The sequence below is a fragment of the Panulirus ornatus genome, chromosome 41, assembly GCF_036320965.1.
Source record: "Panulirus ornatus isolate Po-2019 chromosome 41, ASM3632096v1, whole genome shotgun sequence".
NCBI classification, from domain to species: domain Eukaryota; kingdom Metazoa; phylum Arthropoda; class Malacostraca; order Decapoda; family Palinuridae; genus Panulirus; species Panulirus ornatus.
Genome location: NC_092264.1, coordinates 5,463,436 through 5,489,840, shown reverse-complemented (window position 1 = coordinate 5,489,840; position 26,405 = coordinate 5,463,436). Strand labels below are relative to the sequence as shown.

Sequence of the window (26,405 nt, the reverse complement as noted above, 5' to 3'; positions counted from 1 at the left end):
TATGTTAGGATTCATTAATATGGTTGTCAGCAATAAAACTCCTGAGTGTTATTGCAACTTTATCTTGCTTTGGTGAGGCCACATTTGGATTATGCAGTACAGTTTTGGGCTTCATACAATGCAGTTGATATAGATTGTATAGAGAGAGAACAAAGGTGAATGACAAAAATGATTCATGGGATTAGAGATCTCACTTATGAACAAAGGTTAAAAAGACTGAATTTACACTCACTTTTAGGAGGGCTAGAGGAGATAAGATTGAAGTTTTTAAATGGGTGAAGGGCATTAATGAAGGTAACATGAATAAAGTCCTTAGAGTGGTGCCACCAGATAGGACAAGAAATAATGGATTTAAATTAGAAAAAAGATAGATTCAGGTTGGATGTGGTTGAAGATTTATGGAACAAGCTGCCAGGTACAGAAGTGGAAGTTAGGTCTTTAGGTAGCTATAAACGAAGGTTGGATGTGTTTATGGGTTTAGGCAGTTGGTTGTTGGGTGGACAGACTCAAGACCTGCCTAGCATGGGCCAGTAGGCCTCTTGCAGTGTCCTCACATCTTATTTTCTTATGTTCTTATTGTATGAATGACTGAGCTGAGAATTTGTTTTTGAAATTTTACAGAAGTGCTAAACAGTGAGCATTGGTAAATGTAGACTGTGTGATGGTCAGTATATCAATAGAAAGATAAGAAGGTGGGAGTGAAAATTGACAGCAATGATTTTTCACCATTGCATTTCAGGAAGTTAATGAAGCAGTTTCAAAATGTGGGGTAATATGAGCCTTCGAGCTTATAGACAAGATAAGGTATAGAATGTCATATTTATAAGCCATAGACAGCACAAGCTTTGAAAGTGTTATATTTATAAGCCATAGACTTTTTGAGTCATAGATAGGGCAAAGAAAGGGTTCATGGTGTCTAGGAAACAGCAAAGGGCTGCTTGGGCTACAGCCCTGTAGACAGTAAGGGGCTACAGTACTTAGTGGTGAATGACCGGCTATATAAATCAGTATTCAGGAAGGTGGTAAGAGCACTGAGACAGTCAGGTACATTGAAGACTGTAGAGGGGCCATAGCAATCCACATGATACTGTGACTTTTGGATGTCATGAGGAATGTGGAAGTGTGTTGAAATAGTCACAAGGTACTGCAATGATGTGAAGAGGTAGGTGATGTCTTAGTGCCCCCAAGTTTATAGACAGAGATTATATAACTTTGTTCAGTTAGAATGTCTCAGAAATCTTGTCACATATACGGGCTTAGAGCAGTAGCATCTTTGTATTTATATTGTTTTATTAGTTTTGAATACCACATGTAAACAAGCAGAAGTTTTTTTTTAGCTTATTCATTTTTTTCTTATCCAGGGATCAATTTTTGAAGCTTCAGAGACAGGAATGGTTGGAGTGAATGAGCAAATGTGGATGCAGTTCCTCCACATGTGTGAACCATCAGTCATGAGGATCAGTAACTTCATTCACAGTATTCCAGGCCTCAACAATGTAAGTTACTTATGGTATTGCTTTGCTTTAAACTTGAAGGGCTGTATATTTGTTTTTATTGCGGTGTTTGACTCAACTCCTGAAAGGGAGTTCTTAGAGGGAATGGGCATCTCTCCTTTGACAGTTCGACTCGACTTCCTAAAGGGAGTTCTCAAAGGGAATGGGCATCTCTCCTCTGACGGTTCTGTAATTCTACCTCTTGACTCAGTGAACATACTCAGAATTACTGTAACATACACTCTTTCTTGGAAGCTCCACATTATGGGAATAGCTGAATCTGTTTTAGAACCTGGGTTTAGATGTCAAAACTTCTCTTCTGAACAGTTACTATGTTGATTTGTTCTTCTATGGAGTATTGCTTTCTTATTTGGGTTTGTTCTAGCTCTATATCCTCACTTGACAGAGCTGAGTCGAAGTGGTCCAGAGCTGAGTCGAAAGTGGTCCGACTTATAGATTTAAACCCCTTGCCCCACGCTGCAGTGTTGATTCACTTTCCCTCTTCTACAGGTATTACTTTGATGAATTTTGCTCCCGAGAGCTGGCTATTTGTGTGCCCCCATCACTAGCTAGACTACACAATACTCAGCAAGCTGCTGCATCACACAGTTATTGTGTAGCCATCGGCAACTCAAGGGTGGGCCATTTTAGTAACCACTTCTTTCCTTACATGTCAAAGCTGTGGATCTCTCTAACTTCTTGTGCCTTTCCCAATAATTATGACCTGGCACCTTTCAAGACAGGTCTTTCAATTTCTCCACAATTTGTAAATACTCTTCCTCATCTTTTCTTTTTCCATTTCATAATTCTCTCAATATTTCAATTAAGGCCATGCCAGCCTTGATGTGGACTTTTGTCCGTGAGTGGAGCCTTCAACATAAAAAAGTTATTGACATATTCAAGATTTTGATTTATTTCCTGATTTTTCTTATTACTCCAATGTTCTTGTCTTTTCCTGTAGGTAAGTGTCAACCATAAGAAATTACTGCATTATGGTAGTATTTTGGACTTGATGTTTTTTCAATTGAGCCTTCACTTCAACCCATTAGATATGTCCTTCCCCTTGAAGTGTGGCAAGCATATTACACGATCTCAGGTAGGTTTTCGTATGCTTTCTGTATCATCCGTAGCTCTGTTTATAGTTGTATTTGCATGCACTTGAGGAGATAGATATGAAATTTCTTGCTCTTGAGTTTTTTTTTACACCCATCTGCATTTCCTACCATAGGGAAGTAGCTTCAGGCTCTTGTGCATGCGCTCAGTTCCTAATCATCTTGTATAATGGTCTATTAGAAAGCTAGAGCTTGGTATCCATAGCTTTACCCCACAGATCACTCTATGGTTTATGTCTATCTTGCTACCTTTTAGCCTTTGTTGCTGTAAAAAGCTCATGTGAAATCCATAAGATAATTAATTATGTAATGTCAGTACTTGATTGATTCTTAACTAGCAAGCCTGTTTTTTCTTTATTTTTTATCACTGTCTTGTGCTGAAGGAGTACGTACACTGCATTTTTGTCAGCCTTTTCATTCAATGCAGCCACCTGTTATGTTAGAAGAGCCTCCATAACAAAGTTTTTGCTGTGTCTTTCAGCCATTAATGACTTTTAATAACCAATCATATTGCTCATTACCCATAAGTAACCTTTACATTAGGACAGAAAAATTGTGCAGTTACTGCAGTTTTGGTCCATTTTCATAACTACCATATTACCTCTTTATCTTTTGGCAGGCAGAAACCTTTAAGGGAGGTTTCCTTTGGTCTGTAGTAGGGCCCTTATATGATTTTGGCTTCCAGATGGCCCGTCTGCAACTAACAGACACAGAAGCTGCTTTAATGATGGCTATCATTGCTCTGCAAATAGGTATGTTGATTAAATGTATCAAAGTGAAGGCTCACATGAAAGACAAATGTGTATACAAAGATTTTTTGTACGTATTCGCCATTTCGCACAATTTGTCTGAAATTATCCCAATGATTGTAAAAGTTTGTGGACAACAGAGGGGAGTTAGAGAACATGTAATAAAGATGGGAGCTATTGTTGACAATTTATACAGGTTTTAGTATTTTCTGTGGATTATGGGATGGAATGTCAAATAATTTTATGCAAACACTGTTTATACCAAGTAGGGTGGTGTGGAAAACATGTCATGAAAAGAGAGATGATTTTCTCAGAACACGGAAGTAATTATAGAAAGTTTGTCTTGGGCTTTTATTTTCTGTGCCTATTGAAGAGTTATGGTGAAGTGCCTGAAGATTGACAGAATGCAAGTATAGTGCCGTCATACAGAGGCATAGGGGATAAAGGTGTATTCAAACTACAGAGGCATAAGTTTGTTGAGTATTCCTGGAAAATTGTATGGGAGGGAATTGATTGAGAGGGTGAAGGCATGTACAGGACATCAGATTGGGGAGGAGCATATAATAGGGTTGATCAAGATGCTCTTTGGAGGTAAGATGCTGGAAGTAGTGAAAAGTTTTTATCAAGGATGTAAGGCATGTGTATAAGAAGGAAGAGGGGAGAGTGACTGGTTCCCAGTGAAGGTCAGTCTGTGGCAGGGGTGTGTGATGTCTCCATGGTTGTTTTAGTTGTTTATGGATGGGGTGGTTAGCGAGGTAAAGGCAAGAGTTTTGGAGAGAGGGGCGAGTATGCAGTCCGTTGGGGATGAGAGGGTTTGCGAAGTGAGTCAGTTTTTGTTTGCCAATGATACAGCACTGGTGGCTGATTTAAGTGAGAAACTGCAAAAGTTGGTGACTGAGTTCAGAAAAGTGTTTGAAAGGAGAAAGTTGAGAGCAAATGTGAATAAGAGCAAGGTTATTAGGTTTGGCTGGGTTGAGGGACAAGTAGGTTGGGATGTAAATTTGAATGGAGAAAAACTGGAAGTGAAGTGTTTTAGATATCTGGGAGTGAACTTAGCAGTGAATGGAACTATGAAAGCAGAAGTGAGTCACAGAATGGGGGAGGGGGCGAAGGCTCTGGTAACGATGAAGAATGTGTGGAAAGAGAGAACGTTATCTCAGAGAGCAGAAATGGGTGTGTTTGAAGGAATAGTAGTTCCAGTAATATTATATGGTTGCAAGGCATGGGCTATAGATAGGGTTATATGGAGGAGGGTGGATGTGTTGGAAATAAAATGTTTCAGAACGAAATGTGGTGTGAGGTGGTTTGATTAAGTAATGATGTTGAATTAAAGAGTGTGGTTTAGAGAGCAGAATAGGGTGTGTAGAAATGGTTTTAACATATGGAGAGAATGAGTGAGGAAAGATTGACAGAGAGGATATATGTGGCAGAAGTGGAGGGAACAAGGAGAAGCAGGAGACCAAATTGGAGGAGGAAGGATGGAGTCAAAAAGATTTTGAGTGATTAGGGCCTGAACATACAGGAGGGTGAGATGTGTGCAAGGAATAGAGTGAATTGGAACGATGTAGTATACCAGGGTCAACATGCTGTCAATAGACTGGACCAGGACATGTGAAACATCTAGGGTAAACCAAGGAAAGGTCTGGTTTTGATGCATTACCCATGACAGCATGAACAAATGTGACCTTTTTTTTATCTGCCATAATGAAGCGGAGGGTATATGTGGATATATATATATTATTTTATATTCATTTATTTTGCTTTGTCGCTGCCTCCCGCGTTAGCGAGGTAGTGCAAGGAAACAGACAAAAGAATGGCCCAACCCGCCCACATACACATGTATATACATACATGTCCACCCATGCACAATATACATACCTATACAACTCAATGTACACATATATATACACACACAGACATATACATATATACACATGTACATAATTCATACTGTCTGCCTTTATTTGTTCCCATCGCCACCTCGCCACACATGGAATAACAACCCCCTCCCCCCTCATGTGTGCGAGGTAGCGCTAGGAAAAACACCAAAGGCCCCATTCGTTCACACTCAGTCTCTAGCTGTCATGTAATAATGCACCGAAACCACAGCTCCCTTTCCACATCCAGGCCCCACACACTTTGCATGGTTTACCCCAGACGTTTCACATGCCCTGGTTCAATCCATTGACAGCACGTCGACCCCGGTATACCACATCGTTCCAATTCACTCTATTCCTTGCACGCCTTTCACCCTCCTGCATGTTCAGGCCCCGATCACTCAAAATCTTTTTCACTCCATCTTTCCACCTCCAATTTGGTCTCCCACTTCTCCTCGTTCCCTCCACCTCTGACACATATATCCTCTTGGTCAATCTTTCCCCACTCATTCTCTCCATGTGACCAAACCATTTCAAAACACCCTCTTCTGCTCTCTCAACCACACTCTTTTTATTTCCACACATCTCTCTCACCCTTACATTACTTACTCGATCAAACCACCTCACACCACATATTGTCCTCAAACATCTCATTTCCAGCACATCCACCCTCCTGCGCACAACTCTATCCATAGCCCACGCCTCGCAACCATACAACATTGTTGGAACCACTATTCCTTCAAACATACCCATTTTTTCTTTCCGATATAATGTTCTTGACTTCCAAACAATCTTCAAGGCTCCCAGAATTTTCGCCCCCTCCCCCACCCTATGATTCACTTCCGCTTCCATGGTTCCATCCGCTGCCAGATCCAATCCCAGATATCTAAAACACTTCACTTTCTCCAGCTTTTCTCCATTCAAACTTACCTCCCAATTGACTTGACCCTCAACCCTACTGTACCTAATGACCTTGCTCTTATTCACATTTACTCTTAACTTTCTTCTTTCACACACTTTACCAAACTCAGTCACCAGCTTCTGCAGTTTCTTGCATGAATCAGCCACCAGCGCTGTATCATCAGCGAACAACAACTGACTCACTTCCCAAGCTCTCTCATCCACAACAGACTGCATACTTGCCCCTCTTTCCAAAACTCTTGCATTCACCTCCCTAACAACCCCATCCATAAACAAATTAAACAACCATGGAGACATCACACACCCCTGCCGCAAACCTACATTCACTGAGAACCAATCACTTTCCTCTCTTCCTACACGTACACATGCCTTACATCCTCGATAAAAACTTATATATATATATATATTATTATTATTATTTTGCTTTGTCGCTGTCTTCCACGTTTGCGAGGTAGCGCAAGGAAACAGACGAAAGAAATGGCCCAACTCACCCCCATACACATGTATATACACACACGTCCACACACGCAAATATACATACCTATACATCTCAATGTACACATATATATACACACACAGACACATACATGTATACCCATGCACACAATTCACACTGTCTGCCTTTATTCATTCCCATCTCCACCTCACCACACATGGAATACCATCCCCCTCCCCCCTCATGTGCAGGGTAGTGCTAGGAAAAGACAACAAAGGCCTCATTCGTTCACACTCAGTCTCTAGCTGTCATGCAATAATGCCCGAAACCACAGCTCCCTTTCCACATCCAGGCCCCACACAGCTTTCCATGGTTTACCCCAGGCGCTTCACATGCCCTGATTCAATCCACTGACAGCACGTCAGCCCCGGTATACCACATCGATCCAATTCACTCTATTCTTTGCCTGCCTTTCACCCTCCTGCATGTTCAGGCCCCGATCACTCAAAATCTTTTTCACTCCATCTTTCCACCTCCAATTTGGTCTCCCACTTCTCCTCGTTCCCTCCACCTCCGACACATATATCCTCTTGGTCAATCTTTCCTCGCTCATTTTCCCCATGTGACCAAACCATTTCAAAAGACCCTCGTCTGCTGTCTCAACCACACTCTTTTTATTACCACACATCTCTCTTACCCTATTATTACTAACTCGATCAAACCACCTCACACCACATATTGTCCTCAAACATCTCATTTCCAGCACATCCACCCTCCTCTGCACAACTTTATCTATAGCCCGTGCCTCGCAACCTTATAACGTTGGAACCACTATTCCTTCAAACATACCCATTTTTGCTTTCCGATATAATGTTCTCGACTTCCACGCATTCTTCAACGCTCCCAGAACTTTCGTCCCCTCCCCCACCCTATGATTCACTTCCGCTTCCATGTTTCCATCCACTGCCAGATCCACTCCCAGATATCTAAAACACTTTACTTCCTCCAGTTTTTCTCTGTTCAAACTTACCTCCCCAGTTGACTTGTCCTGCAACCCTACTGTACCTAATAACCTTGCTCTTATTCACATATACTCTTAACTTTCTTCTTTCACACACTTTACTAAACTCAGTCACCAGCTTCTGCAGTTTCTCACTCGAATCAGCCACCAGCGCTATATCATCAGCGAACAACAACTGACTCACTTCCCAAGATCGTTCATCCACAATGGACTGCATACTTGCCCCTCTTTCCAAAACTCTTGCATATACCTCCCTAACAACCCCATCCATAAACAAATTAAACAACCATGGAGACATCACACACCCCTGCCGCAAACCTACATTCACTGAGAACCAATCACTTTCCTCTCTTCCTACACGTACACATGCTTTACATCCTTGATAAAAACTTTTCTTTTCTTTTAAACTATTCGCCATTTCCCGCGTTAGAGAGGTAGCGCTAAGAATAGAGGACTGGGCCTTTTTTGGAATATCCTCAACTGGCCCCCTCTGTTCCTTCTTTTGGAAAATTTAAAAAAAAAAACGAGAGGGGAGGATTTCCAGCCCCCCGCTCCCTCCCTTTTTAGTCGCCTTCTACGACACGCACCTCTATCATATGCCAGATCCATAAATGCTACATACAAATCCATTTCCTTTTCTAAGTATTTCTCACATACATTCTTCAAAGCAAACATCTGATCCACTTCTTAAAAACCACACTGCTCTTCCCCAATCTGATGCTCTGTACATGCCTTCACCCTCTCAATCAATACCCTCCCATGTAATTTCCCAGGAATACTCAACAAACTTATACCTGTGTAATTTGAGCACTCACTTTTATCCCCTTTGCCTTTGCACAATGGCACTATGCAAGCATTCTGCCAATCCTCAGGCACCTCACCATGAGTCATACATACATTAAATAACCTTACCAACCAGTCAACAATACAGTCACCCCCTTTTTGAATAAATTCCACTGCAATACCATCCAAACCCGCCGCCTTGCCGGCTTTCATCCTCTGCAAAGCTTTTACTACCTCTTCTCTGTTTACCAAATCATTCTCCCTAACCCTCTCACTTTGCACACCACCTCGACCAAAACACCGTATATCTGCCACTTTATCATCAAACACATTCAACAAACCTTCAAAATACTCACTCCATCTCCTTCTCACATCACCACTACTTGTTATCACCTCCCCATTAGCCCCCATCACTGAAATTCCCTTTTGTTCCCTCGTCTTACGCACTTTATTTACCTCCTTCCAAAGCATCTTTTAATTCTCCCTGAAATTTGCCCTCTTTTTCACCTCTTGCACCTTTCTCTTGACCTCCTGCCTCTCTCTTCTCTTTCACTAATAATCTTACTTCTTCATCCCACCACTCACTACCGTTTCTAATCTGCTCACCTCCCACGCTTCTCATGCCACAAGCTTCTAGCAACTTTCCTCCCATACCATATACTCTTAATACCTTCCACAGAACATGTCTCTGATATGCTCTCTCCAGATCCAAAAATGCTACATACAAATCCATTTGTTTTTCTAAGCATTTCTCACATACCTTGTTCAAAGCAAACACCTGATCCACACATCCTCTGTCACTTCTGAAACCACACTGCTCTTCCTCAATCTGATGCTCTGTACATGCTTCGACCCTCTCAATCAATACTCTCCAAGGAATACTCAACAAACTTATACCTCTGTAATTTGAAGACTCACCTTTATCCCCTTTGCCTTTATACAGTGGCACTATGCATGCATTCCACCAATTCTCAGGCACTTGATCATGAACCATACATACATTGAATATCCTCACCAACCAGTCAACAACACTTGTCATCCCCTTTTTCAATAAATTCCAATGCAATACAGTCCAAACCTTTCTGGCTTTCATCTTCCGCAAAGCTTTCACTACCTCTTTTCTGTTTACCAAACCATTCTCCGTGACCCTCTCCCTTTGCACACCACCTTTACCAAAGCACCCTATATCTGCCACTCTGTCATCAAACACACTTAACAAACTTTAAAATACTCCATCTCCTCCTCACTTCACCACTACTTGTTATTACCTCCCCATTAGCCCCCTTCACTGATGTTCCCATTTGTTCTCTGGTCTTACGCACTTTATTTACGTCCTTCCAAAACATCTCTTTATTCTCCCTAGAATTTAATGATACTCTCTCACCCCAACTCTCATTGGAGTTTATGTATATGTGTGTATATGAGTTGATGTGCCATTCTTTGTTTCCTGGTGTTACTTCGTTGAAGCGGGAAACAGTGATAATAATACATGATAATTAGGGTTATATTTATAGAAAACTGGAAAATTAATGCTTTCACTTCCAGATCGTGATGGACTGCAGGAAGCAACTGAAATTGAGGAGATTCATGATATGGTTTTTTTAGCTTGCCAGCACCATGTTGAAAAATGTTTCCCACAGGATCGTCAAAGGTAAGTAGAGAAGAGTTAAGTGGGTATTTATTTAGTTGTTAGTGATTGATGTATACACTGACAAGCCATAAGTGCTCTCTTGCCTTCATTGTTAAAATTCATTGAGGAAATAATTTGTGTACTCAGGTGATGTAAAGGGAGATACTGGTTTTTCGGTGAATCATTTTATTTTGAAAAGTGAAAATGTAAGAAGCTGTTACATAAGTGAAACTTGTCTCTAAGGCTGTTTGAGTGGCTGTATGCATCTCATCCACCACATTGAATTTTGACCAAGGTTGATGTTAGAACAGATGACTTTTTTATAGTGGATTGAATATTGTAAAAGAACATCAGTTATGAGTAGAAAAGTGTTTTATTGAAAAGACTTTAATGATATATGTGATTTCAGAAATTTTTTTATATGAAATTATTTGAAGGAATAGTAGTTCCAACAATGTTGTATGGTTGCGAGGCATGTGCTATGGATAAGGTTTTATGGAGGACGGTGGATGTGTTGGAAATGAAATGTTTGAGGACAATGTGTGGCATGAGGTGGTTTGATTAAGTAATGAAAGGGTAAGAGAGATGTGTGGAGATAAAAAGAGTGTGGTTGAGAGAGCAGAAGAGGGTGTGTTGAAATGGTTTGGATATATGGAGAGAATGAGTGAGGAAAGATTGACAGAGAGGATATATGTATCAGAGGTGGAGAGAACAAGGAGAAGCAGGAGATTGAATTGGAGGTGGAAGGATGGAGTGAAAAAGATTTTAAGTGAGTGGGGCCTGAACATACAGGAGGGTGAGAGGCGTTTAAGGAATAGAGTGAATTGGAATGATGTAGTATGCCAGGGTCTATGTGCTGTCAATGGACTGAACTAGGGCATGCGAAGCATCTTGGGTAAACCATTGGAAGGTCTGTGGTGCCTGGATGTGGATAGGGAGCTGTGGTTTTGGTGCATTACACATGATGGTTATAGTGTGAATGAATATGGCCAATTTTTTCTGTTTTCCTTGGTGCTACCTCAGTGAAGTGGGGAGTAGCGATGCTGTTTCCTGTGGGGCGGGGTAGTACTAGGAATGGATGAAGGCAAGCAAGTATGAATATCCACAGATAGCAGATGACAAAGAAATGGTCTAATTTGCTCGCATTGATTATCAAGCTTTCATGTTTAATGCATCAAAACCACAGCTCATTATCCTCGACCAAATCTCACAGTCCTTTCTGTGCATGGTTAATGGATTTTTTGACATGGTGTTTGATTATCATTTGACTACATATTTAATTTATTTCTTACATTGATATCCAAAAGGTTGCATGCATGTATACATAAAACAGTTATGATACTATCACTGTGGATAATTTGACAGTTCTTTAGGATTTTTATTCATCTTACATGAATATAGGATATGTCTTGTTCACTTCGGTTTAGGTAACATTATGGATGATATTTATTTAAAAGTTAGCTATTGGAAGCTATAAGTCAGTTTTGATACCGAATATTTTTTAAGAGAACATAGTATTTATTTTACATTGATAATAGTACTTTTGCTTTGACCTAACAGATTTTTAACTTTGCTGATGAAGATAACTTACTCTCGTTATCTGGCAAAACAGTATGGAGATATTATCCTTCAGGGCCACTCCTCGCCTGATGTCTCTCAGTTTGTTAAGGAAATCTTTGAGTGTCTTCATTAAAATGTTTCCTCATCTCGAAGACTTCATTTAATTTTGATTGTCATGCTGAATAGTTTTTTCAAGAATGTAGATTGTAGTGTATATTTAAGTAGTTTGAGATACAAGTAATACTTTTCATGTCAGAAGCGTATATGGTTGCAAGGCGTGGGCTATAGATAGAGTTGTGCGGAGGAGGGTGGATGTGCTGGAAATGTGATGTTTGAGGACACTATGTGGTGTGAGGTGGTTTGATCGAGTTTGTAATGAAAGGGTAAGAGAGATGTGTGGTAATAAAAAGAGTGTGGTTGAGAGAGCAGAAGATGGTGTTTTGAAATGGTTTGGTCACAAGGAGAGAATTAGTGAGGAAAGATTGACAAAGAGGATATATGTGTCAGAGGTGGAGGGAACGAGGAGAAGTGGGAGACCAAATTGGAGGTGGAAAGATGGATTGAAAAAGATTTTGAGTGATTGGGGCCCGATCATGCAGGAGGGTGAAAGGCGTGCAAGGAATAGAGTGAATTGGAATGATGTGGTATACCGGGGTCGACGTGCTGTCAATGGATTGAACCAGAGCATGTGAAGTGTCTGGGGTAAACCATGGAAAGTTCTGTGGGGCCTGGATGTGGAAAGAGAGCTGTGGTTTCGGTGCATTATACATGTCAGCTAGAGACTGTGAACGAATGTGGCCTTTGTTGTCTTTTCCTAGTGCTACCTCGCACACATGCTGGGGGAGGGGGTTGTCATTTCATGTGTGGCAGGGTGGTGACAGGAATGAATGGGGACAGACAGTATGAATTATGTACATATATATATATATATATATATATATATATATATATATATATATATATATATATATATATATATAAGAATATATGGTGTGGGAGGAAAGTTGTTAGAAGCAGTGAAAAGTTTTTATCGAGGATGTAAGGCATGTGTACGTGTAGGAAGAGAGGAAAGTGATTGGTTCTCAGTGAATGTAGGTTTGCAGCAGGGGTGTGTGATGTCTCCATGGTTGTTTAATTTGTTTATGGATGGGGTTGTTAGGGAGGTAAATGCAAGAGTTTTGGAAAGAGGGGCAAGTATGAAGTCTGTTGGGGATGAGAGAGCTTGGGAAGTGAGTCAGTTGTTGTTCGCTGATGATACAGCGCTGGTGGTTGATTCATGTGAGAAACTGCAGAAGCTGGTGACTGAGTTTGGTAAAGTGTGTGGAAGAAGAAAGTTAAGAGTAAATGTGAATATGAGCGAGGTTATTAGGTACAGTAGGGTTGAGGGTCAAGTCAATTGGGAGGTGAGTTTGAATGGAGAAAAACTGGAGGAAGTGAAGTGTTTTAGATATCTGGGAGTGGACCTGGCAGCGGATGGAACCATGGAAGCGGAAGTGGATCATAGGGTGGGGGAGGGGGCGAAAATTCTGGGGGCCTTGAAGAATGTGTGGAAGTCGAGAACATTATCTCGGAAAGCAAAAATGGGTATGTTTGAAGGAATAGTGGTTCCAACAATGTTGTATGGTTGCGAGGCGTGGGCTATGGATAGAGTTGTGCGCAGGAGGATGGATGTGCTGGAAATGAGATGTTTGAGGACAATGTGTGGTGTGAGGTGGTTTGATCGAGTGAGTAACGTAAGGGTAAGAGAGATGTGTGGAAATAAAAAGAGCGTGGTTGAGAGAGCAGAAGAGGGTGTTTTGAAGTGGTTTGGGCACATGGAGAGGATGAGTGAGGAAAGATTGACCAAGAGGATATATGTGTCGGAGGTGGAGGGAGCAAGGAGAAGAGGGAGACCCTCTACAGATTGCATCTCTGCTCCTCCCTCCAAGACCTATGAATTTACCTCCCATATCACCTCATCCATAAACAAACTAAACATCCATGGTGATACCATGCCCACTTTCACTTAGAACTGCTCACATGCCTTACACTCTTGATAAGAACTACCCTGCTTCTAATAACTTTCCTCTCTTTCATTTATGTATGCAATATCTTTCAAAATGGAAATCTATAAACTCTTCCATACACTTTCTCCAGATCCATACTTGCTTTATACAAATCCTTGTGTTTTTCCAAGTATTATTACACACATTCGGAAAGCAAAAATTGGTATGTTTGAAGGAATGGTGGTTCCAACAATGTTATATAGTTGCGAGTCGTGGGCTATAGATAGAGTTGTGCGGAGGAGGGTGGATGTGCTGGAAATGAGATGTTTGAGGGCAATATGTGCTGTGAGGTGGTTTGATCGAGTAAGTAATAATAGAGTAAGAGAGATGTGAGGTAATAAAAAGAGTGTGGTTGAGAGAGCAGAAGAGGGTGTTTTGAAATGGTTTGGTCACATGGAGAGTATGAGTGAGGAAAGATTGACCAAGAGGATATATGTGTCAGAGGTGGAGGGAACGAGAAGTGGGAGACCAAATTGGAGGTGGAAAGATGGAGTGAAAAAGATTTTGAGTGATCGGGGCTGAACATGCAGGAGGGTGAAAGGCGTGCAAGGAATAGAGTGAATTGGAACAATGTGGTATACTGGGGTCGACGTGCTGTCAGTGGATTGAACTGAGTGTGAACGAATGTGGCCTTTGTTGTCTTTTCCTAGCGCTACCTCGCGCACATGTGGGGGTAGGGGGTTGTTATTTCATGTGTGATAGGGTGGCGATGGAAATGAATAAAGGCAGACAGTATGAATTATGTATATGTGTATATATGTATATGTCTGTGGGTGTATATATATATGTATACATTGAGATGTGTAGGTATGTATATTTGTGTGTGTGGACATGTATGTATATACATGTGTATGTGGGTGGGTTGGGGCATTCTTTCGTCTGTTTCCTTGTGTTACCTCGCTAACGCAGGAGACAGCGACAAAGTAAAATAAATAGATAGATATAATTCTTCATTGACGTGCTGTCAATGGATTGAACCAGGGCATGTGAAGTGTTTGGGGTAAACCATGGAAAGTTCTGTGGGGCCTGGATGTGGAAAGGAAGCTGTGGTTTCGGTGCATTATTACATGACAGCCAGAGACTGAGTGTGAACGAATGGGGCCTTTGTTGTCTTTTCCTGGCGCTACCTCGCACACATGAGGGGGGAGGGGGTTGTTAGTTCATGTGTGGCGAGGTGGCGATGGGAATGAATAAAGGCAGACAGTATGAATTATGTACATGTATATATATGCATATGTCTGTGTGTGTATACATATATATATATATATATATGTATACGTTGAGATGTATAGGTATGTATATTTGCGTGTGTGGACGTGTATGTATATACATGTGTATGTGGGTGGGTTGGGCCATTCTTTCGTCTGTTTCCTTGCGCTACCTCGCCAACGCGGGAGACAGCGACAAAGCAAAATATATGAATAAATAAATATAAATAATTCTTCAGAGTAAACACCTGATCCACACACCTTCTATAACTCTTGACACCATATTGTTCCACCCCAGTCTGATGCTCTGTATATGCCTTCACCCTCTCCCATAAAACCTTTCTGGTACATCCAACAAACTCATACCTATCTAGTAGTTTGAACACACACCTTTGTACCCCTTAACGTTATACAGTGGCATTGTACATACATTCCTCCAATCTTTAATTACCTCACCATGATCCATACATATATTGAAAATCTCGAGTAACTAGTCAACAACACAATCACCCCTTTTCTTGAAAAATTCAGTTGTAATACTAACCTCTCCAGCCTTTAGTAATAAAAATGTATTTACATCAGAAAAGAAGAAATATTTACAAGATTCGTAATGCAAATGATGTAACAAAGTACCTCAGAATATCCCAGCCAGTCCCTAATTCCTGGGCTTTTTTTCAACTGAGATGGCATGGGCAACTGATGCATTAATCAAGACCAGCAACTGTGTTATCCATGCTGGTAGATGCTGGACTGCAGTACTCTTTTGCGATGTTGTGATTTGAATAAGTTTGTTAAGTGGAGGTACCTGATGAGGTGGATTGTCTCCACATGTATGGAAAAATTGTGTTGAATAAAATCATATGAACTACTGAAGTGTGATTCCACCTTCACATCTTTCATCATGGACTAGTGTGATCATCATACAAACACACACACACACACACACACACATGTAGTAATATATATATTTATATTTATTTATTATACTTTATTGCTGTCTCCTTTGTTAGCGAGGTAGTGCAAGGACACAGACAAAAGAAGGGCACAACCTACCCACATGCACATGTAAGTACATAAACGCCCACACGCACATATACATACATCCATTCCCGCAGCCACCCCACCACACATGAAATGGCACCCCTTTCCCCTTGTGTGCATGCGAGGTAGCGCTAGGAAAAGACAACACTCAGTCTCCAGCTGTCATGTGTGATGCACCGAAACCTCAGCTCTCTTTCCACATCCAGGCACCACAAAACTTTCCATGGTTTACCCCAGACGCTACACATGCCCTGGCTCAATCCATTGACAGCACATCGACCCTGGTATACCACATCGTTCCATTTCATTATTCCTTGCATGCTTTTCAGCTTCCTGTGTGTTGAGGCCCTGATCTGTCAAAATCTTTTTCACTCCATCTTTCTACCTACAATTTGGTCTCCTACTTCTCCTCGTTCCCTCCACCTCTGACACATATATCCTCTTTGTCAATTTTTCCTCACTCACTATCTTCATGGTTGTTTAATTTGTTTATGGTTTGGGTTGTTAGAGAGGTGAATGCAAGAGTTTTGGAAAGGGGCAAGTATGCAGTCTGTTGTGGATGAGAGGACTTGGAAAGTGAGTCGGTTGTTGTTTGCTGATGATACAGCGCTGGTGGCTGATTCGTGTGAGAAACTGCAGAGGTTGGTGACTGAGTTTGGTAAAGTGTGTGAAAGAAGAAAGATGGGAGTAAATGTGAATAAGAGGAAAGTTATTAGGTTCAGTAGGGTTGAGGGACAAGTAAAGTGGGAGGTAAGTTTGAATGAAGAAAAATTGGAGGAAGAGAAGTGTTTTAGACATCTGGGAGTAGATTTGGCAGTGGATGTAACCATGGAAGCAGAAGTGAGTCACAGGGTGGGGGAGGGGCGAACGTTCTGGGAGCGTTGAAGAATGTGTGGAAGGTGAGAACATTATCTCAAAATGCAAAAATGGGTATGTTTGAAAGAATAGTGGTTCCAACAATGTTATATGGTTGTGAGGCATATATGGTTGTGGAAAAGGGTGGATGTGTTGGAAATGAGATGTTTAAGGACAGCATGTGGTGTAAGGTGGTTTGATCGAGTAAGTAATGAGAGGGTAAGAGAGATGTGTGGTAATAAAAAGAGTGTGGTTTGGAGAGCAGAAGAGGGTGTGTTGAAATGGTTTGGAACATTGAGAGAATGAGTGTGGAAAGATTGACAAAGAGGATATATGTGTCAGAGGTGGAGGGGTGAAGGAGAAGTGGGAGACCAAATTGGAGGTGGATGGAGTAAAAAAGATTTTGAGTGATCGGGGCCTGAACACACAGGAGGGTGAAACTTGTGGCTTTCATCCATTCTCATTGCCTCCCGGCTACACATGAAATGGCCCCCCTCCCCTGCGTGTGCATGAGGTAGTGGTAGGAAAAGACAACAAAGGCCACATTCATTCACACTCAGTCTCTAGCTGTCATGTGTAATGTACCGAAACCACAGCTCCCTTTTCACATCCAGGCCCCACAAAGCTTTCCATGGTTTACCCCAGACGCTTCACTTGCCCTGGTTCAATCCATTGACAGCACTTCAACCCTGGTATATCACATCATTCCAATTTACTCTATTCCTTGCATACCTTTCACCCTCCTGTATGTTCAGGCCCCGATTTCTGTAGGGAAATAGTTCAGATGACTGGGAGATGTATTAAAGTGACAGGAGGTCAAGAGAAAGGTGCAAGAGGTGAAAATTAGGACAAATGAGATATGGGGTGAGTATCATTAAATTTTAGGGAGAAAAATTAGATGTTTTGGAAGGGGGTAAATAAAGTGTGTAAGACGAGAGAACAAATGGGAACATCGGTGAAGGGGGCAAATGGGTAGGTAATAACAAGTAGTAATGAGGTGAGAAGATGGAGTATGTGATGATTTGTTGAATGTCTTTGATGATAGAGTGGCAGATATATGGAGCTTTGGTTGGAGTGGTGTGCGAGTTGAGAAGGGGGGTCAGGGAGTATCTTCCCTCAAAGGCTCAGTCCTCTGTACTTAACGCCACCTCGCTAACGCGGGAAGTGGCGAATAATATGGAATATATATATATATATATATATATATATATATATATATATATATATATATATATATATATATATATATATATTATCTTATACATGACAGGTAGAGACTGAGTGTGAACGAGTGTGGCCTTTGTCTTTTCCTAGTGCTACCTCGCGCGTGTTCGGAGGAGGGGGTTATTTCATGTGTGGCGGTGCGGCGATGTGAATGAGCAAAGGCAGCAAGTATGAATTATGTACATGTGTTGTGTATATATGTATATGTCTGCATATATGTGTATACGTTGAAATTTATAGGTATGTATATGTGCGCATGTGGACGTGTATGCATGTGTATGTGGGTGGGTTGGGCCATTCTTTCTTGTTTCCTTGCGGTACCTCGCTAACGCAGGAGACAACGACAAAGTATAATAGAAAAATGAATAAATAAATAAATATATATATATATATATATATATATATATATATATATATATATATATATATATATATTCCTATGAGTCTACGGGGGAAATGAAACACGATAAGTTCCCAAGTGCACTTTCGTGTAGTAATCACATCATCAGGTAAGAGACGAAGCTAGGACCCCATTTGGTAAACATGCGATTGTCCTAGCTTCGTCTCTTCGATGTATATCAACTGACTTATATTTCTCTCTTGTGTCTTCCCTGATGATGTGATTATTACACGAAAGTGCACTTGGGAACTTATCGTGTTTCATTTTCCCCGTGTACGCATAGGAATATCTTGATCACGCGCAAAATTGTGATCCTTTCCATACACATGTACATATGCTTGCTTTCATCCATTCATTGCGCTGTCCCGCCCCACTGGAAACAGCTTCGCTACCTCCTGCTTCAGCGAGTTAGCGCCATGAAAAGACAAAAAAGGGCACATTCGTTCTCACATAGACTCTAGCTTTCATATGTAATGCACCAAAACAATAGCTCCCTTTCCACATCCAGGCCCCACAAACCTTTTCATGGTTTACCCCAGACATTTCACATGCCCTGGTTCAGTCCATTGTCAGCACGTCGTTAATGAAATGGCCTGGATTAGCGACTCTTGCCTATGCCATCTCAAGCTAACGTAAAAAATAAGTATCCTTTTTAAACTGAAATGTTGATTTTTGTTCCTCATTCTTTAATCAGATACAAGAGGATTAGTATCTGTGCTCATCCGTATTGGATAAGGATTCATCTATCTATCCGTCTTTATATCTGTCGTCTGTCCTCACCTGGAACTTCCTTGCCACGGCAAGTCTCCACAACTAAGGAACTCCAATGCCGCTTCTTATCCTCTAGTGCCTCATCCTGAACAGGGCACTGGCAAAGGGCAACTATTTCTACCTAATACCCTTGCATAATGTTCTTACGTTGTACTTCTACTTAATGTTTCTACCTAATGCTTCTCTCTAAATGTTCCTACCAACTACTGCTATATATTTCTCCGACCATTTTGCCAAAAGGCAAGGTTAGCGCATTGTGCTCACCGTAGGAAAATCCAGTTACGGAGAATGAGCTGCGCGAGATAGGTGTTGTCAGGTGTTATGTGTGACAAGGAGAGATTGTGTTCGTAGACAAAATGGCAGCAGTCCACATCTGAGTGAGGCAGCTACCTGGGTCAGAGGAGTTAAACCTGACTACCAATGAGGGGCTGGCTCGCTCACTACGCAGCCTCGCCAAGCCCAGCAATACCTAGGTGGGGAATATTGGTAATGTACATCTGTGGTCGTTGGCTGCCTACCAAGTACTACTTAAAAACTGGAAGGTAAGCATGACACTGAGTACCTTACTTTCGTGGAATAATTACAGTGGTGCTTCTTGAATTCAGTGCTGTAGGATGCACAACTTGCTTGCATAAAGAACTACCCCAGTACCCAGGTCACTAGCATGGTTACTCATAACCAGTGTATCTGTAGGATGAGTGCATAAGCAGAAGACCTTCTATGTGCATACAGTGAAGTAGTGCATCTCATCGTACTGAAGTCTTGATTACCGACTCGCTCTGTTCCATATGTCACATGAAGTTTCTACACAAACAGACGCCTTACCAGACACGCCACCGATCGCAGTGACATCTGGTGGTTAAACCCGCACTCATCCCTGATGGCTGAGTTGCATCTCTTACTTATGTTTATTTTGTTTTGAACTTTGGAGTGTTTGGAATAACTGCTGTTGTGGTTTATGATGTTGCTTTTAGTTAAACGACGGAATATCTGTTCGAATGAGATGTTTATCTGTATTAGGTAAGTTATGAAGTACTTGTCATTTGAAAGTATGATATATCAAAGATTATATTGTGTTACATCAAACTTTCAAATCTTCAAGTACAAATGGCCCCCGAAGACGTACGGTAACTATCTAGCCATTTTCTTTCAACTTTAGCTAGATAGGGTTTTCATCATGATTTCATTAATTATTATCTGAGATAATCATGATCCATGATCTCGGCCTTGTAGCTCAGTACAGTGAGACATGTTACATGCCCAGTAATTTGTAAGACGTTCTAGTCAAATTAGTGAAGCTCGGTAACCACATTAAATGTGAATTTAAGAGTCTTATTTATGGGTTTCCCAGACCACAGAATCTACAGATCTCCAAGAGGAATGCAATGTGGTGGGTGAAATACGCTTTAGGGGACTGGGTTAACCAAAGAAATTCATGTTTATATATTTGTAGTGTAAGATTCCGTAATGTAAATTCCATCTCGATCTTGCATCTACTTATTCCTGACCATGTAGTGGTAAGAGCTGCATAACTGCTATTGTAATCAAATTTTGATAGCTGATTTGGCCTCCTTCAGTAATACAGATGTATTTCACCGATTTCACCGTAGTCCTCGTGGATTTTGGTGAATTATGTTGTTAGGAATATTCTTTGTTAGGACTTATTTTGAAGTAGAAATCAAAGATAGCTAAGCACTGATAATTTTTTTTTGCACAGGTAATGTAGAGTTTAGAGATTAGATAATAAGATGCAAAGAATGTTATGCAGCAATTTATTGTAAACTGTGTTACTCTAAGGTGATAGTACTGATCATAAATATAAAGAAAAATTTCTGATTGATTAGTATAAAAGTTTAAACATGAAGATCATTATAAGCTGTGAAAACTTACTTAACTTCTAAGGCAGCCTTGTTTATTTTATTTTTCAGTATTCTAATTGAATTATGCCAGACACATCAATGATATGGGCATCATGCCAACTGCCAATGAATGTCAACAATCACCCAGAGATCGCTTTCACCAACATTCAACAAGCAGCTGGAAACAGCATTAAGGTTAGTATATTTTTACTCTAATTCTTTGCTGTTCCCTTAGATTCTTTTTATTTATTTAAACATTTAATATGTTTTTACATTGATTCCACATTTTCCGTGACGTTCATAATCTGCACCATTATTGCCATGTTTGATATCGTAAAATAAAATGTTATGTTTTAGATCACACTCCACGAACTTTACTCTGGCATTATTAAATACTTTTGTCATTCATTATCCAGATGTAGTGATGACATGAAAAGTTACTATGATGAATCTTTCTGCTACTTCTGTAGTATGGTAGTATGCTTTGTCCATAACATTTGTATGGTCATCCATCACTTGGAGGCATGCTTTAAGCATTAACTTATCCTTGGTTACAACTTGAAAATTTTTAGATCAGATATTCAAACTTTGATGCTTTGGAACAGCTCAACAGTCATCACTGTGTGCCTTTTTTACTAGCTTTCCCTGGGTTGGGCACCGCTTTGCTGGCCAGGATGTTTAATGAGGTAAATTTGGCTGAGATGGATTATTGCAGCCGATCTTCTAGACCTTTCCCTTCCTGATCATGATTTGATCAGGGACAGAATGTTTTAACACTCTTCCCTTCCCCTTTAATTTTTGCTTAGAATCACTGCAAAGCTATCTTCTTTGATTCAAAGAGTCAGGCTAACCTTCATTAAAAAGAAAATGTGCTGACTATGACTACATTTTCCATTGATAAATCTTAATGGTCCTTAAACCACAATTATCTCCAGTAACTTCTGTAATTCAGCCTTTTCTCCTATCTTCCAAAATGATAGGCTAACAGTTACCTCTTCAACAGATGAAGTTGCTCCTTTTGGTACTTCATTTTCTTCTGATTTAGCTATGGATGATTTTGCATTTAATCATTGATTCCCATTCCCTCATTTTGAGTTTTTGTCCTGCTTTGGCTGTGGCTGTGCTTGTGGTCAATTAGCCTGTCAGCTGATTATTGTTATTGTTAACCCGTGTCTTGGTTGGGAGTGAGTGACAGACCCTCAGTAACCGTGCCATGCCTTGACCAGTGTACCACAATACACTGTGGAACACAGGTCTCCTAAGAGAATTTTTTCCCTCTAAACTTTCTGGACTGGTGTACTGCTGCAGTCTTTGAAAGTTCCAGGTCCCAGCTAGTGCACTAATGAAGCTGTAATGAAACTTTTTCAAAGTCTACCCATAGGCAGTTTTGTAAGTCCTGCAGTGGGCTTGTTCCGCTCATAGAATCTTGCCAAGTCAAGATCATTTTCAAATCCTAGGGAGATTGCTGAGGATGTCCTGGCCAGCTCTCTGATGACTAACGAATTGCCTACAAAGTAGGATGGTGTCAGGTAGTTCAGCCACTGACCAGGGAGATATACTACCATTACTACCTGCATGGGTATTAGGAAGGTTAGTGATGGCTACATTGTGAACCAGCACTTCAGTGGTTGTCAAGTTGCACTCCTCTGACTAGGTAGCTGTCTATTCTTTGTGCTTCACCCACACATGAATTGCTGGCATTCTGTCCACAAAATACAATCCCCGATTGTAACACTCAGCACTTGACAGCACTTAACTCACACAACTCATCTTTATACCTCTAGATTTTACTGCAGTGAGTGCTATGTGCTAGCCCTGCATTTTGGCAAAATGATAGGCACAATATATAGAAGTAGTAAAAATGATAGGCTCAATATATAGAAGTAGTAGGTGGGAACATTAGATAGTGAGCAGTAGGTAGAAGTAGTAGCTAAGAACATTTAGGTGTAAGCATTAGGAGGAAGGATTGGGCTGGAACATTAAATGGAAGTAGTTGGTAGGAGCCTCTAGAAGCACTTTGCTATAGTTACCCTCAGCCAGTGGCCTGTTAAGAAAGAGGCACTAAAAGGCTAAGAAGCAGCACTGGAGTCCAGCATTTATGGAGACTCTTTTGCCATGGCCACCTCAAGTGGCCAATTCCCTTGAGGAAGTTCCCAAGGGGAGTGGGCATCAAAGATATAGATAGATTGATAGATAGGATGGTCTCTGTTCAGTTGGATATCTGTCCCTCTTGGATTGGATCCATTTTTAAGACCTGCATGACAAATCTAATTCCTTTCAGAACATGTTGTACTGGGTGAATCTTATACCAGGCCATCCCTTGTTTTCATCTACAAGTTTGCAATAACCTTGTGTTTTACATCCCTGATGCTGAATTATGTATCAGTGAAGTAAATTTCTAGGGGTACATGAAGGAGGGGTCCCACCCAAGGTAGGCATTTCTATTTCCCATAGGTGTTGTTTTCAGGGCCAGAAGGTGGATGTTTAATTAAACATGTGCCTTTACTTACTTCTGCTGATTACTTTTGGACTCTTGTACAAAGTTCCTTTAGTTCCAAGTCTTTAGTCAGAGGGAGAGATTGACACATCAAAATTCTAAAACTGCATCCAGTACGGTAACATGTCCATTTCCAATATTATGGTACAATTACTACAAGTAGTAGTAGTTAGTGGGCAGGGAGGTAAATTACCAGTACTACCTGCCTAGTGTGTAGTGAGCCAGCACATCATTGGTTGTCAAGTTGCTTCTTTTCCTCTGACGCTGGTACCTGTCTTCTTTCTGCCACATCCACATGTGGACCACTGGTATTCTTTCCACAAATGTACAGTCTCTTGTCATACAAAACACTTAACAACACGTTACTCACACAGCACATTCTTTGTAACTATAGATTTTCCTGTGGTGAGTGCTATGTGCTAACTCTGCCTTTTGTCAAAATGGCAGGAGCAATAGATGGTAGTAGTAGGTATGAGTATTAGGTAGAAACATTAGGGGTAGCAGTAGTAAGTTCGAATATTAGGAACAGGTAGCCAGTACGAACATTAAAAATTGCATGAGACTTAGCCCCTCTACCAGTGGCCTTTTAAGGGTGAGGCACTAAAGGCTGAGAAACAGCACTGGAGTTTCACTAGTTACGGAGACTAGTGGCCATGGCCACCCCCTTGAGGGAGTTCCAGAAGGGATAGGTGATAGAGATATAGATAGACAGACAATTAACCTACTAAAACCGGAACATCATGATCATTAATGACATTACATCATGGTACTCCATCAAAAGAATGGGTTCAAAATTAGTATGAACAGTTTAGTAACATCATTACCATTGGTATGATACAACAACTATCATTGTGAGTATGGCACTGTTGTCTGTGCCAACAGTAATGCACCCTCAGTCCTATTCTATGGCACATAGGGAATATGTGGGAAATTCCCTTATCCCAGGAATATTGTCGTAGAAGGTGGAAGCAGGGGGCTGGAAACCCCCACTCCTTGTATTTGAATTTCTAAAAGGGGAAACAGAAGAAGGAGCCATGTGGGGATTGGTCATCCTCCTCAAAGGCTCAGATTGGGGTGCCTAAATGTGTATGGTTGTAACCAAGATGAGAATCAAGGAGAGATAGGGAGTATGTTTGAGGAAAGAAACCTGGATGTTTTTGCTCTGAGTGAAACGAAGCTCAAGGGTAAAGGGGAAGAGTGGTTTGGGAGTAAAGTCAGGGGTTGGTGAGAGGACACAAGCAAAAGAAGGGGTAGCACTACTTCTGAAGCAGGAGTTGTGGGAGTATGTGGTAGTGTAAGAAAGTAAACTCTAGACTGATATGGGTAAAAGTGAAAGTGGATGGAGAGATGGGTGATTATTGGTGCCTATGCATCTGGTCATGAGAAGAAAGACTGTGAAAGGCAAGTGTTATGGGAGTAGCTGAGTGAGTGTGTTAGCAGCTTTGATGTGTGAAACCGGGTTATAGTGATGGGTGATTTGAATGCAAAGGTGAGTAATGTGGCAGTTGAGGGTATAATTGGTGTATAATGGGTTGTAAATGGAAATGTCAAAGAGCTTGTAGATTTGTGTGTGGAAAAAGGATTGGTTATTGGGAATACCTGGTTTAGAAAGAGAGGTATACATAAGTATATGTATGTGAGTAGGAGAGATGGCCAGAGGGCGTTATTGGATTACTTGTTAATTGGTAAGCATTTAAAAGAGAGACTTTTGGATTTTATGTGCTGAGAGAGGCAACTGGAGGGATGTCTGATCACTATCTTGTGGAGGTGAAGGTAGTGTAGAGGTTTTCAGAAAAGAAGAGAGAATGTTGGGGAGAAGAGAGTGATGAGAGTAAGTGAGCTTGGAAAGGAGACTTGTGGGAGGAAGTACCAGGAGAGATTGAGTGCAGAATGGCAAATGGTGAAAGCAAATAACGTAAGGGGAGTGGGTGAGGAATGGGGTGTATTTAGGGAAGCAGTGATAGCTTGTGCAAAAGATGCCTGTGGCATGACAAAGGTGGGACTGTATTGTTGACTGGTTGGTAAGGATATTTAATGTATGTATGACTCATGGTGAGGTGCCTGAGGATTGGCAGAATGCATGCATAGTGCCATTGTACAAAGGCAAAGGGGATAAAGGTGAGTGCTCAAATTACAGAGTCCTGGGAAATTATATGAGAGGGTATTGCGTTAGCGAGGTAGCGCAAGGAAACAGATGAAAGAATGGCCCAACCCACCCACATACACATGTATATACATACACGTCCACACACGCGAATGAGTGAGGAAAGATTGACAAAGAGGATATATGCGTCAGAGGTAGAGGGAACGAGGAGAAGTGGGAGACCAAATTGGAGGAGGAAAGATGCATTGATAAAGATTTTGAGTGATTGGGGCCTGAACATACAGGATGGTGTAAGGCATGCAAGGAATAGAGTGAGTTGGAACAGTTTGGTATACTGGGGTCAACGTACTGCCAATGGATTGAACCAGGGCATGGGAAGTGTCTGTAAATCATGGAAAGTTTTGTGGGGTCTGGATGTGGAAAGGGAGCTGTGGTTTCGGTGCATTACACATATCAGCTAGAGACATAGTGTGAATAGATGTGGCTTTTGTTGTCTTTTCCTAGCGCTACCTCGCACATGCAGGGGGAGGAGGGTATTGTTTCTTGTGTGGCGGGGTGGTGACAGGAATGGATGAATGCAGCAAGTATGAATATGTACATGTGTATATATATATATATATGTCTGTGTATGTGTATGTATGTATGCATTGAAATGTATAGGTATGTATATGTTGGTGTGTGGGTGTTGATGTGGGTGGGTTGGGCCATTCTTTCGTCTATTTACTTGCACTACCTCATGAACATGGGAGACAGTGGCTAAGTATATTAGAAAATGAAATTATTTATACTTAATTGCCATACCCCACATTAGTGAGGTAG

The 26,405-nt window shown here is 41.1% G+C and overlaps 1 protein-coding gene across 8 annotated transcripts in view; it reads left to right on the top strand.

The window, feature by feature from the left end:
• Nucleotides 1–26,405, top strand: part of LOC139761638 (thyroid hormone receptor alpha-like) — a 69,792-nt gene that overhangs the window by 26,567 nt on the left and 16,820 nt on the right. For 4 of the 8 annotated variants that reach the window (XR_011715574.1, XR_011715573.1, XR_011715572.1 and 1 more), the window contains exons 3-7: nucleotides 1,362–1,496; nucleotides 2,455–2,589; nucleotides 3,225–3,357; nucleotides 9,938–10,043; nucleotides 21,055–21,180. Coding sequence is in view for 1 of the 8 variants with exons in the window: in XM_071685922.1 (XP_071542023.1) it covers nucleotides 1,362–1,496; nucleotides 2,455–2,589; nucleotides 3,225–3,357; nucleotides 9,938–10,043; nucleotides 11,583–11,715 (642 nt within the window). In the remaining 7 variants the exon portion in view is untranslated. Of the gene's footprint in view, nucleotides 1–1,361; nucleotides 1,497–2,454; nucleotides 2,590–3,224; nucleotides 3,358–9,937; nucleotides 10,044–11,582; nucleotides 11,735–19,049; nucleotides 19,669–21,054; nucleotides 21,181–26,405 lie in introns of those variants that run through there. The other 4 variants (XR_011715571.1, XR_011715570.1, XR_011715575.1 and 1 more) reach the window with 3 other exon arrangements.